Raw genomic sequence first — 12,665 nt, forward strand, 5'->3', positions numbered from 1 at the left:
GTATCATCCGCATAAATGTTTGTCTGATATTGTAAAACCTGTTCATGAGAAGGTGTTGGGTAATGTTATTACTTTCATTGGGGCCTAACCCAAATATGTATATATATATATATATATATATATATATATTTATATGTAATTCATACAGGAACACCCTCGTCATAGATTTAACCATTTATTGCAACAAATAGAAATACAATTATAATTGGCGCTGATTACTCTGCTCTTCACAATGCTCCCTGGACCAGCCAAGCAAACCCAGTCTTACCACAGTTCTCGAAATGGTAAAAAAAAAAATGGTAAAAGTAAATTTATCTCTTGATTCGTGTACATGGACAGGTTTATCCCATTTTTAGGGACGGTCAGCACATTTTTTAAACTAATGTATTTCAATGGGAAGCTTCTTTTGTGTTCACAGCCCGATTCTTTCTGCCAGTCGGGCGGCAGCAGAGAAGCTGTATGGCTTTGCTAATATTGCCATTTTAAGTCCCACAACTGCTGTTTTATCAACATTTATTCACAAGATCTTATCATGGTTTATATTTATTTCTTTTAATATTATTTCTGTCTTATTACCAGTGAAGATGGATTGCTTTGTTGTTTATTGGAAACTTTAAAACTATAACGCTACATAAATCCACATTTATTCACGGGTTATCATGTTTCATGTCTTTATTTTAATTATATTATTTTGGTCTTATTACTGTTGAAATAATACAGTATGTATGCTGTAAGACAAACACTTTGCTGAGTGGGGCGCAGTCAAAGCCCATATGCCACAATGCAATGCGGTCATTCATTTCAGAGAATCAGACAGCGATCAGTGGCTCTATAATACCAGTGTCTCTTCAATGTACTGTACATATTTAATGATTGATTTTGTCACCAGCAACCTTGGGACAAGTTGCTCAGCCTTTTTTCCAATAAATTGTGCACCTTCGTAACGCGTATATCTACCCAATCCGCGGGATCGTCTGGAAGTGACATAGTAATAACTGCTCCGTGGAGCAAACAACATGATATACAGTGGGAAAATTAGTAGCTACGATACAAGAAGATAGATGTCTACCTGACAGTCTGGAGTGGTTACCAAATGATTAAATAAAAACTTAATGGCATTTTCCACAAAATTATTTTAAGTTTTCAGAATGACTTTGGTGCTGCCTTCCCCATTATATTATTTTTTGTATTTTTCTCTGGTTTCAGTAAGATAATGTAACATTTTGGAATAAAAATACAAAAGAGCAGTCCAAAACTGGAGGCCAGAATAGCAAATATCTCCACAGCAACACTGAACTTCCCAGGAGAACTGACATATGCTGGGATAAAAGTTATCCATACGGCACAGAATATCAACATGCTAAAGGTGATAAATTTGGCTTCATTAAAGTTATCAGGCAGTTTTCGAGCCAGAAAAGCAAGAATAAAACATAACATGGCCAGAAGTCCTATGTACCCAAGTACAGCCCAAAAACCTACAGCTGAGCCCAGAGCACACTCTAAGATGATTTTGTCCTTGAATTCCTTAAAATTCTTAAATGGAAAAGGAGGAGAAATTGTTAACCAGAGGATACATATGATAACTTGTATTAGAGTGAAACCCAGAACACTGAGTTTCTGCTGTGCAGGCCCAAACCATTTCATGACATTACTACCTGGAAGTGTGGCCCTGAAAGCCATTAACACCACTAGAGTTTTCCCCAGAACACAAGAGATACAGAGGACAAAGGTGATGCCGAATGCCGTGTGTCGCAGCATGCAGGACCACTCAGAAGGCCGGCCTATGAAGGTCAGAGAACACAGGAAACACAGAGTCAAGGAGAAGAGCAGCAGGAAGCTCAGCTCAGAGTTGTTGGCCCTGACAATAGGAGTTTTCCTGTATCTGAAGAAAATGAATGCCACAACAGCAGTGATGCATGTTCCACATAAGGATGCTGCAGTGAGCAGCGCTCCCATAATCTCTTCATATGATAGAAACTCTGCCTCCTTCTTCACACAAGCATCTCTTCTCTCATTTGACCAGAACTCAGGGTGGCATCGTACACATGTAGTAGAATCTGAAAAAATTATATTAAAGCTGTTAATAGACTTGTTCAGTACATTTGTATTTTGTGTTGTCTCAATCTTACATCTTTTGTATGCATACAAGACTGACAATATCGGATAATACATGGATAACCATATCATAGCTACGTGGTATCATCATGAATGATTTGGATCTTATAGTACAACATATAGTATGAATAGGTTTTATTGAAATGTTTGGTTTTATTTTAATAAGCATTATATATTATTTCTTCTTTCTAAGGTATTTCTAAGGTGCATTTTTCAAAGGTCGTTTTTTTGTGCTGTTGCACAACTACAATTTCATTCAGTCTAAATGGATTTATTACAGTTTTAGAGAGAGAGAGATGTCAAACCTTCAGAAGTTGAGTTTTGTTATTTTTAGAGATCTGAACCTTAAATTACATTTTCTTTATTATACTATGTATCAGTCATCATTGCATAATTTGTCCTATTTTAGAAGTATTGATTCATGATGAAATTATATAGTATATTATATTATATATATAGTGTTTGCTTTTAAGACTGCATACGTACAACGTATATCAGCCCTGCAGGAACTTTCTTAATGCTTTTAAAACCACATTACAATTTCTTAAAAACAATGTGAACATGTACATTTTAAGACTTTCTTGTCTGTACCTGTAACGTTACTCATTTCTCCCTCTGCACACCTTGAACAGTCATAGCAGCAGACAGGCTTTCCTTTCTGGAGAACCTTGCGAGTTCCTGGAGGACATTTCTCACTGCAAACTGACAAAGGCACCTGCATGAAAAAAACATAAAATGGAAAGAATGTATGGGCTTCACCTTTACAAGGTTTTGCCTATCAAAGCTGTTCTTTTTGCATGAAAAATAAACATTATGATACAATAACAAAAACAAACAAACAAAATTATACAATTATAACATTTCAAATAGACTGTAGTCAACAGTTACAGTAATACCATTGTAACTTACCTGTTGTGAGTTCTGTGCCCAAATTAAAGACTTATTTTGCAGATTCAGCTGTTTGTTTGCAGGTAGAGATTCATCATAAAGACCAACTGTGACAAAGTCCACAATGCCATGTTCTGTTGGCTGCCAGTTTATAATTTCATACTTTGCTGCTGGGTCTCCATTCTCATTAAAGTAAACCTCATCTCCTTCCTTTGTTATAAACTTAATCTTTTTTATGTGCTGTAAAATCTAAGAAGATATGCATCCATATGTATCATTATCTGACCAACATGTTGTAGGTTTATTGGCCCAACAGCATGATAGACTTACAGCAATTGTTATGTTTCATTAAATTCAAAAATTCTCCTTGTTAATGTGACATAGTATTAAAACTATAATTTAAGTATTTGGTTTTCAACTCACCATAAATGGATCTAGCTGCACCTGGTTGTTACAGGTTTTGTTACAGCTGAGAATATTATGAAGTGCGTGGGCCACAGCATACACTCCTTTATAGACATTGTTAAAGATAGGCATGAGCGACATATCAGTGAAGCTGTTTTGCACTCCAGTCAGATCTTCATGGCCAGTACATTCTCTCTGATTCCCTGCTGAAGCTTTTGACTGTTTGAACTTACAGCTAAATAATGTCTCCCAAAACTCTGGAAACATTACATTACTAGATGAATTGAGAGGCTTCACATCCAAAATGAACTCTCTCATGCCACTGACATGTGCTTTGGGGATGGACAGGCCTAAGGCACCATCCAGAATGTGATGCCTATCCATGGCTGCAATTTGAGAATCAGAGATCCACCCCTCACTGCCTACCCACTGGTACCCAGTCAGTTTGTGGTTGGACAACTCTTGAATTAGCACATCCATATCCATGTGGGAGAGGAAAGCGACAATCACCTTGGAAGTGGAAGCCTTGAAAATGTCAATGATCTTTTGTATTTTGTCTGGTGGATCTGTCCTAAAAAAAGATACAGAGTACTCCAGACAGATGCCCAGATGCTGGGCAGTTTCTGTGAAAGTCGCCATGCCATTGTTGCCATAATCATCATTTGTTCTAATAGCTCCAACCCAAGTCCAACCAAAGTGCTTGACCAACTGGGCCAGGGCTCTGCTTTGGTAGTAGTCACTGGGTATTGTTCTGAGAAAGGATGGGTACTTGGTTTTATCACTCAGACAAGCACACGTAGCAAAGTGGCTGATCTAAAAGGAAAACAGGAAAATCACCCCAAGATAAAGATGCAAAATATGAAACTTTTAAACAGTAAAGTAAACATTATTTAAAAAAAATATTTTGCTATGACCAGCTGGAAGAATCAATTTCAATTCCAATCTTACTCACCATTGGGATATGAAAGGGTCCGATTACAGTAGCTATAGCCATGCAAGGAGAGGAAGAGGTATCTCCCATAATGGCCTGCACTTGTGCAGGTCTGGTACATGGTGCCTCGGTGAGTGCAGATAACACCTCATTACCATTAGTCAAGGCCAGTGCATACCTCACACTTCTGGCAATGGAGCCACAGACATCATAGATCTTATAGCCCAGAGAGATACCTGGCAGTAGGTCTGTGCTGTTATTAATCTCCTCTATGGCAAAGAGCATAGCCTGGGCAAACTGGAAATCTCTGAAATTCAAACTTGATGCAGACAGTTATAAATAGTTGGAATTTACCCATGAAAAAGAAACAAATGCATAGGAAATTAAAGTATTCGTTAATAGCCAAAACAGGGATTTTTAAGGAATAGTAATTCTGATTTTAAAAGTTTTACTTCCTCTTTAATATTTAATCTAAATAGGTTCATACGGTATAATTTACCTGGTGCATTCCAGTGGCAGTGGTTTTTGCCTGTAGGTGTCATGTCTGGCTTTCCAGCTGGTATGGAAAGAGAAGATTCCCCCCAACATAATGTCCCCATTCTTAGATATCTGGGGGTTCTCAGGATCCCCTCTCTGCCTGCACACTGGCTCCTCAGCCTGAGAGAAAGATGCCACCAGCAACAGCTGTAAGAGTGCCCAACCCTGCTCTGGCCATCTCTGTGTGGATGGCATACTGTCTAGAGCTAAACCACTGGGTGGCATCACATGTACCGTAATGTAAATCCAAAACTTGCACTGGTATTTGTAGATTTTGAAAGAGCATGGGAAACAGTAATAGAACTGTGATGTTTTATCTACGTAGAATTACAAGGTGGGGTGAGATGAAGGAGGTGCCCAGATAACAAAAGGGTTTTGGGTTTAAACAAACATAGCAGGTATGAAAGCTTCCTCCAGCATCTCATGGGCTCTGTTGGTCCTTGTGTGTTTCTTTATTATTTTTTCCCTCTCTAATTCTGGCTGTGTCCCTGTTTATTAAAACAAAGCTATTAAAAATCAAATCCTGGGGGGTGCCTGGGTTATCTCGGTCATCCCATGTACAAAGGCAGCGGCTGTGGGTTTGATTCCAACCTGCAGCCCTTTGCTGCATGTCATTCCCCCTTATTTTCTCCTTTCCTTTCTTAAGTTTTACCCTTTCCTTTATTAAGCTGTCCTGCCAAATAAAGACCTAAAATGGCCAAAAAAAGAATCCTAAAAAAAAAAGAATCCTAATCTTGAACCTTATCTCCACCAAAATTACAGACCTGAATTCCAATTTGCTTTTAATTTAATCAACCTCACCACACCCTCACCACACCTGCCTTGTCTTGCCTCCCCCATTCCTGTTCATTCATGTATTTTCATTTCCTTCTATTTGGGCTTGCTACCCATACCAGTATGCTTTTGTATCTGAATCTTGTCAAGAAATCACTGAAGTCTTCATATCTGCCTGGGCTATAACATTTGGGTCCTTCCCTTGTTGCTTGACAGGACAATCTGAGGCCAAACATGGACTTAGCAAACAGTCACTAACTCTGCCTGCCATTGTCTTGGCATGAATTTGGAATTACCAAGGAACTTTTCCTAAATGAAGGCCAAGGCTTTTTAAAGTACACGCACAGCAGTAACCGGGTTATGCCAGTTTTCTCCATATACAATGGGAAGATTTATGGAGTAACTCTACCTCCGGTACAGTAGGTGGCGATCTATCAACGCAAGACTGGTGTTTTCTGCCGGTTGACCTATGTCAACATTACACCGATCGGCCTCTCAATTAGTAAAATTGAACAACTTTATGTTAACCCTAACCCGAATATAATCATTTTTTAAAACTGCATGTAAATGCACTGTCTGCTTCTGGAAACAGTAAATTTGTGGCATTTTTCAGGGGGAGGGAGGCTAGGAGGAGGTCGGGGTGGACAGGTGGGTCACAAAACACCGCACTTTAAAGCGGGGGAGTGGAGTAAGATATCATACGTATCATGCACATAAATGTTTGTCTGATATTGTACGACCTGTTCATGAGAAGACGTTGGGTAATATTATTACTTTTATGGGGGCCTAATCCAAATATATATATATATATATATATATATATATATATATATATATATATATATATATATATATATATATATTTATATATATTATTAGAACCCAGTCTTACCACAGTTCTTGAAATGGTCACATAATTTTATCTATTGATTCGTGTACATGGACAGGTTTATCCCATTTTTTGGGACGGTCAGCACATTTTTTAAACTAATGTATTTCAATGGGAAGCTTCTTTGTGTTCACAGCACAATTTTTTTCTGCCAGTTGGGCGGCAGCAGAGAAGCTGTATGGCTTTGCTATTATTGGTATTTTAAGCCCCACAACTGCTGTTTTATCAACATTTATTCACAAGATCTTATCGTGGTTTATATTTATGTCTTTTAAAATTATTTTGGTGTTATTACCAGGGAAGCTGGATTGCTTTGTTGTTTATTGATATCTTTAAAACTATAATGCTACATTAATCCACCCTTATTCACGAGATGTTATCATGGTTAATTTTTTTATTTTAATTATATTATTTTGGTCTTATTACTGGTGAAATAATGCAGTATGTATGCTGTAAGACAAACACTTTGCTGAGCGGGGCGCATTCAAAGCCTATATCCCACAATGCAATGTGGTCATTTGTTTCAGAGAATCGGACAGCAATCAGCGGCTCTATAACGCCAGTGTTGCTTCAATGTACTCTACATATTTAATGATTGATTTTGTGACCAGCAACCTTGGGACAAGTTGCTCAGTCTTTTTTTCAGTAAGTTATGCACCGTAATAACGTGTAGGCCTACCCAATCTGCAGGATCCTTTGGAAGTCACATAGTAATAACTGCTCCGCGGATCTGAAAGAAAATATAGACATACATAGGCCTATAATATTGTCACACGGAGCTTCCAATTGATATACATTAGTTTAAAAAAACTGGCTGACTAAAAAATGGGATAAACGTGTCCATGTACACAAATCAATAGATTAAATAACCTGATCATTTCACTGCCGTGAGACTGGGTTGTGTGTGTGTGTGTATATATATATATATATATATATATATATATATATATATATATATATATATATATATATATATATACTGCAAAAATCTAAATGTAAGAAATAAAACACCTAATTTCAGAAGTTAAAGACTAGAAACAAGTTAATATACCTGCAAGTGCAGTAAGATAATTACACTTTAAAATGATCTAGGCATTAGAAAGGTGATACATCTCTTGAAATAAGTGCTAAAACACTCATTCCAAGCACTGTATTAAAGGTATAGTGGAGGATTTTCTTTTTCCGGGTGGATCATCAAGACTATTGGTACTCCTGGTTGTCAATCATTCTGGTGATACGTTTACGTAAGGCTGTCGTACGTGCACGTCCCTAGCTTTCAGGTGTATATGTGTTGTGAGCTTGAGCTACGGTTTCAGCCATTCATTGAAGCATTGAAGCTTTTGGGAGAATATTTCACACACTGGCGTGCGCTAAAAGCACAGGTTGGGCTTCCCACTGATGCATCAGTCGTGAAGTTTCTACTCCACAGGTAAAGTTTGGCATGCTATTTGGAGAAATCCATTTAAAATCACTGCTAGTAAAAGTTGATGCCCTGGCACAAGTCATGCACCGCGCACACACGGTAAACAATTTGTGAAAAAGTGCAAATCTTCTTTTGGAAAGTAGGCTTGTATGAGCCATGCCGACAGCAACTTGTAAACATTGCACTCTCGTGCACACGTTTAATAGGCATTCCCTCTCGGGAGCAGAAAGGGTGTTGCGCATGTGCATTTTTACAAAAAGTACAGAGGGCGGTTCTTTTCTAAAATTCGGGAAAATCCTCCACAATACCTTTAAGTCAAATAAACTCAAAATTAAGTTGTCAATTCTTCTTTTAGTATTGTGGCCTTTCTTAATTTTAATGAAAAGTTCTTCAAACCAGAACCACTAAACAAGATTTAATTCAATTCAATTCAATTCAATTCAATTCATGTTATGGTTTTGGTGTTGTCTTAGTTTGGTAGTCTGTTTTCTGTGTTGTCTTTTGCTCAGTTTCCTGTTTTATTTTGTAGTCTTTGGTTTTCTGTCTTGTCCACTTTACTTCCTGTCTTGTGTTTCCCTCCTTTTTGATTGCTTTGCCCAGCCTAATGTGTTCCACCTGTTTCCCAGCCTTGTGTCACCTGTCTTGTGTTATCTCATTACCCTCTGTATTTAGTGTTTGTGTTCCCCTTGTCCAGTGTTAGATCATTTTGTGTGTTTTGTGTCCCCCAGTGTAAGCGCTCCCGGTTATTCCTGTTTTTGGATTCCCTTGGTTTTTTGATGCCTTTGGTCTTTGTTTTTGGAATCGTTTTTTGCCTGCTGCCGTTAACAGGTCTCCCTTGGTTTGTTTGTGTTTTATTAATAAATCCTCCTCTTCAAACGTTCTCCTGCCTGCCTGCTCTCTGCATTTTGGGTCCGCCATTCCCTACTCCTCCCTGCTACACCTAACAATTCAATTCAATTTATTTTTTATAGTATGAAATCATAACACGAGTTATCTCGAGACACTTTACAGATAGAGTAGGTCTAGACCACACTCTATAATTTGCAAAGCCCCAACAATTACAGTAATTCCCTCAAGAGCAAGCAGTGCGACAGTGGCGAGGAAAAACTCCCTCTTGGGAAGAAACCTCGGACAGACCCAGGCTCTTGGTAGGCGGTGTCTGACGGTGCCGGTTGGGGTTGCGATGAACAGTGGCAGTAATAGTCACATTAATAATGGAACAGTGACTTCAAATGGTAGTCGTAGTAGTTTGTCATATCGGTGCGCTGCAGGGCGTTACAGGATGTAGCGTGGCCCAGCAGAGCATGGATGGACGTAGCAGGAAGCAGCAGGGTTCAGCAGGACGCAGCATGACACTGCAGGGCACCGCTGAGCTCAGCAGGGAGTGCAGCAGGATCACGGTGACAGCTGCAACCAGGATCTTGGTGCCAACGTTCTCAAAGGAAATACGCTAGGTGAAAAAAACATAAGGACTCCGGGGAGTAAACTCCCCAGAAGCTAGGATTAATAACAAGCATTTCCGGGACGGGATGCACACAAATGGTAATAGAAAGGGAGAGGAGAGAGCAGCTCAAGAGAGCAGCTCATTGTGTTAAAGGAAGGGAGTCCCCCAGCAATCTAGAACTATAACAGCGTAACTAAGAGAGACAGGTCATAAGGAGAGGTGGCCTGTTCGGGCTTGAAACTCTCCCCTGCAGGATCGGGCTGTGCTGGCCTGCCTCCCTCTACTTTTGTTATATTATTAATCTAACGACTATGAAGAGAAGCATGTGGGCCTGGTTAGGCGGACGCTGCAACTCCTCACTCCCTAACTATATGCTTTATCAAATAGAAGAGTTTTAAGTTCATTCTTAAATGCGGTGAAAGTTTCTGCCCCCGAACCCAGAGTCCTGGTTCCATAGGAGAGGAGCCTGATAACTGAAGGCTCTGGCTCCCATTCTACTTTTAGAGACTCTAGGTACCACAAGTAACTCTGCATTCTGGGAGCGCAGTGCTCTAGTGGGACAATAAGGTATTAGGAGCTCTTCTAGATATGATGGTGCTTGACCATTTAGAGCTTTGTAGGTCAGGAGAAGGATTTTAAATTCAATCCTGGATTTTACAGGAAGCCAATGCAGAGAAGCTAATACAGGAGAAATATGATCTCTTTTCTTAGTTCTTGTGAGAACACGCGCTGCAGCATTCTGGATCAGCTGGAGAGTCTTAAGGGACTTATATGAGCAACCTGACAGTAGGGAATTACAATAGTCCAGCCTGGAAGTAACAAATGCATGGACTAGTTTTTCATCATCGTTTTGAGACAGGATATTCCTAATTTTGGCAATGTCATGAAGATGAAAAAAGGCTATTCTTGAGGTTTGTTTTAGATGGGCGTTAAACGATATATCCTGAAAAAAATAACCTCTAGATTTCTGAGAGTAGTGCTGGAGGCCAGGGCAATACCATCCAGAGTAGCTATGTCTTTAGATAATGAGGTTCAGAGGTGTTTAGGGCCCAGCACAATAACTTCAGTTTTCTTGGAGTTTAACATCAGAAAATTATAGGTCATCCAGGATTTTATATATTTAATACACGCTTGAAGTTTAGCTAGCTGACTGGTTTCGTCTGGTTTGATTGACAAGTATAATTGGGTGTCATCCACATCACAGTGAAAGTTAATTGATTGTTTCCTAATAATATTACCAAGAGGAAGCATATATAAGGAGAATAGAATTGGTCCAAGCATTGAGCCTTGTGGAACGCCATAGCTAACTTTAGCGTACTTGGAGGATTAATCATTAACATTAACAAATTGAGATCGATCAGAGAAATAGGACTTAAGCCAGCTTAGAGCGATTCCTTTAATGCCAACTAAATGTTCCAATCTCTGTAACAGGATTGTATGGTCAATAGTGTCAAATGCAGAACTAAGATCTAGTAAAACAAGAATGGAGACAAGTCCTTTGTCTGCAGCAGTTAGAAGGTCGTTAGTAATTTTCACCAGTGCCGTCTCTGTGCTATGATGCATTCTAAATCCTGACTGAAAGTCATCCAACTATTGTTATGTAGAAAATCACCTAACTGATTAGCAACTACCTTCTCAAGGATCTTGGATAGAAAGGGGAGATTAGATATAGGTTTATAGTTTGCTAAGACCTCAGGATCGAGAGTGGGTTTTTTCAGAAGAGGTTTTATCACAGCTATTTTAAATGACTGCGGTACATAACCTGTTAATAAGGACATATTGATCATATCTAGTAATGAAGTGTTAACCACGGGTAATGCTTCTTTGAGTAGTCTCGTTGGGATGGGGTCTAAGAGACAGGTTAGCTGAGGATATCTTTAACATTAATTGTTGAAGATCTATAGGATAAAAGCAGTCTAAGTATATGTCGGGAATAGTCGTTCTTTCTAGCGGTCCTGCGTTTAAAGGTGAACTGTTAGAAGTTGAGGGCAAAAGGTGATACATTCTATCTCTAATTGTTATAATTTTATCATTAAAGAAGCTCATGAAGTCATCACTACTCAGAGCTAGAGGAATATATGGCTCAGTAGAGCTGTGACTATCTGTCAGCCTGGCTACAGTGCTGAAAAGAAACCATGGGTTATTCTTATTTTCTTCTATTAGTGATGGGTAATGATGATTTCTCTTAATTCAAGACTGTTCATTATTAGCTTGTCCATCTTAAAATGGGACAAAGCATAAATAAATCAAGCACACAGATACTTGTCAACAACAATTTATTTAGATTTGATTTTGAAACAGTGACTTCTAACACAGTTTTTGCTTTTCAAAATATATTCACAATTACAAAGGCATTGCAACAGAAAACATTGGTTATAACCTTGAGGTAATTATGGCTATAATGCAAGTTATGTGTTGTTACATTATTCATTGTGTCATTGTTACTGAACACTAAATATAATTACCTGATACTCCGATACAAAAAAACAGTTTCAACTTTTTTGTTCATACCACCACTTGTAACGTTTGTATGTTTGTAAACCTAGTTAACCGCCATTGGCATTTAGTAACACTTTTTAGTGCAAATAGAAAAAATGCGGCACAAAGAAAAAGGCCATCAGTGATTACTTAAACAAAAACAAAGAATTTTCTCTTGACAAACTCTCCAATACACACTACACCCTCCCACCCATACACTAGATTTTAAAGTACTAGGCAAGTGAAACTGTTAGTGCCAGATGTATTTTAACACCTTGAACACCCCTACTTCCCAATAAAATCTTTCCACCGACGTTATATAACCAGCTCCTCGTCTGAAACGAGTTGACACAAGCTGACAGAGATGATAATGATAAATATGAATGCAATAATTATTGTAATTGCTCTAGGAGTGAATCTCGATGAAGATCCCGCTGTGAGGAGGAAGAGTGTATGGGTCTGGTCAGTAATAATTTTTCTATGACCCTCCAAAACGATTTATTAAAAAAGGAATGACCCTCCCCCAACAATTTATCAATACCTTCTGTACTGGTTTGCACTTGGCAAAGATAAACAGATTCCCATTGTTTTTTTACAACAATGACTTATGTGATTTAACCTCTGCATTCTCATCTGACGCATCACACTCCTCTGTTATGATGTGGTGGCTATTTCAGTAGATTTAGAGTAGTTGTGGAAACACAATGGCCCTCATTTATCAACCTAACGTAGAAACCAGCGCAGATATGAGCGCAGAAATCATCTTACGACAGGCTTCACG

At 38.7% G+C, this 12,665-nt stretch overlaps 1 protein-coding gene across 1 annotated transcript; it reads right to left on the reverse strand.

The window, feature by feature from the left end:
* Nucleotides 1-1,143: 1,143 nt before the first annotated feature.
* Nucleotides 1,144-4,942, reverse strand: LOC114552459 (extracellular calcium-sensing receptor-like). Its single transcript, XM_028573261.1, has 6 exons — nt 4,839-4,942; nt 4,361-4,658; nt 3,427-4,221; nt 3,025-3,252; nt 2,707-2,830; nt 1,144-2,057 (listed from the first exon to the last, which is right to left on the reverse strand). Exons 1-6 carry the CDS (start codon nt 4,925-4,927, stop codon nt 1,144-1,146), a joined length of 2,448 nt encoding a protein of 815 aa, XP_028429062.1. The 5' UTR covers nt 4,928-4,942.
* Nucleotides 4,943-12,665: the final 7,723 nt, after the last annotated feature.

This window comes from Perca flavescens, chromosome 3, assembly GCF_004354835.1.
Source record: "Perca flavescens isolate YP-PL-M2 chromosome 3, PFLA_1.0, whole genome shotgun sequence".
NCBI classification, from domain to species: domain Eukaryota; kingdom Metazoa; phylum Chordata; class Actinopteri; order Perciformes; family Percidae; genus Perca; species Perca flavescens.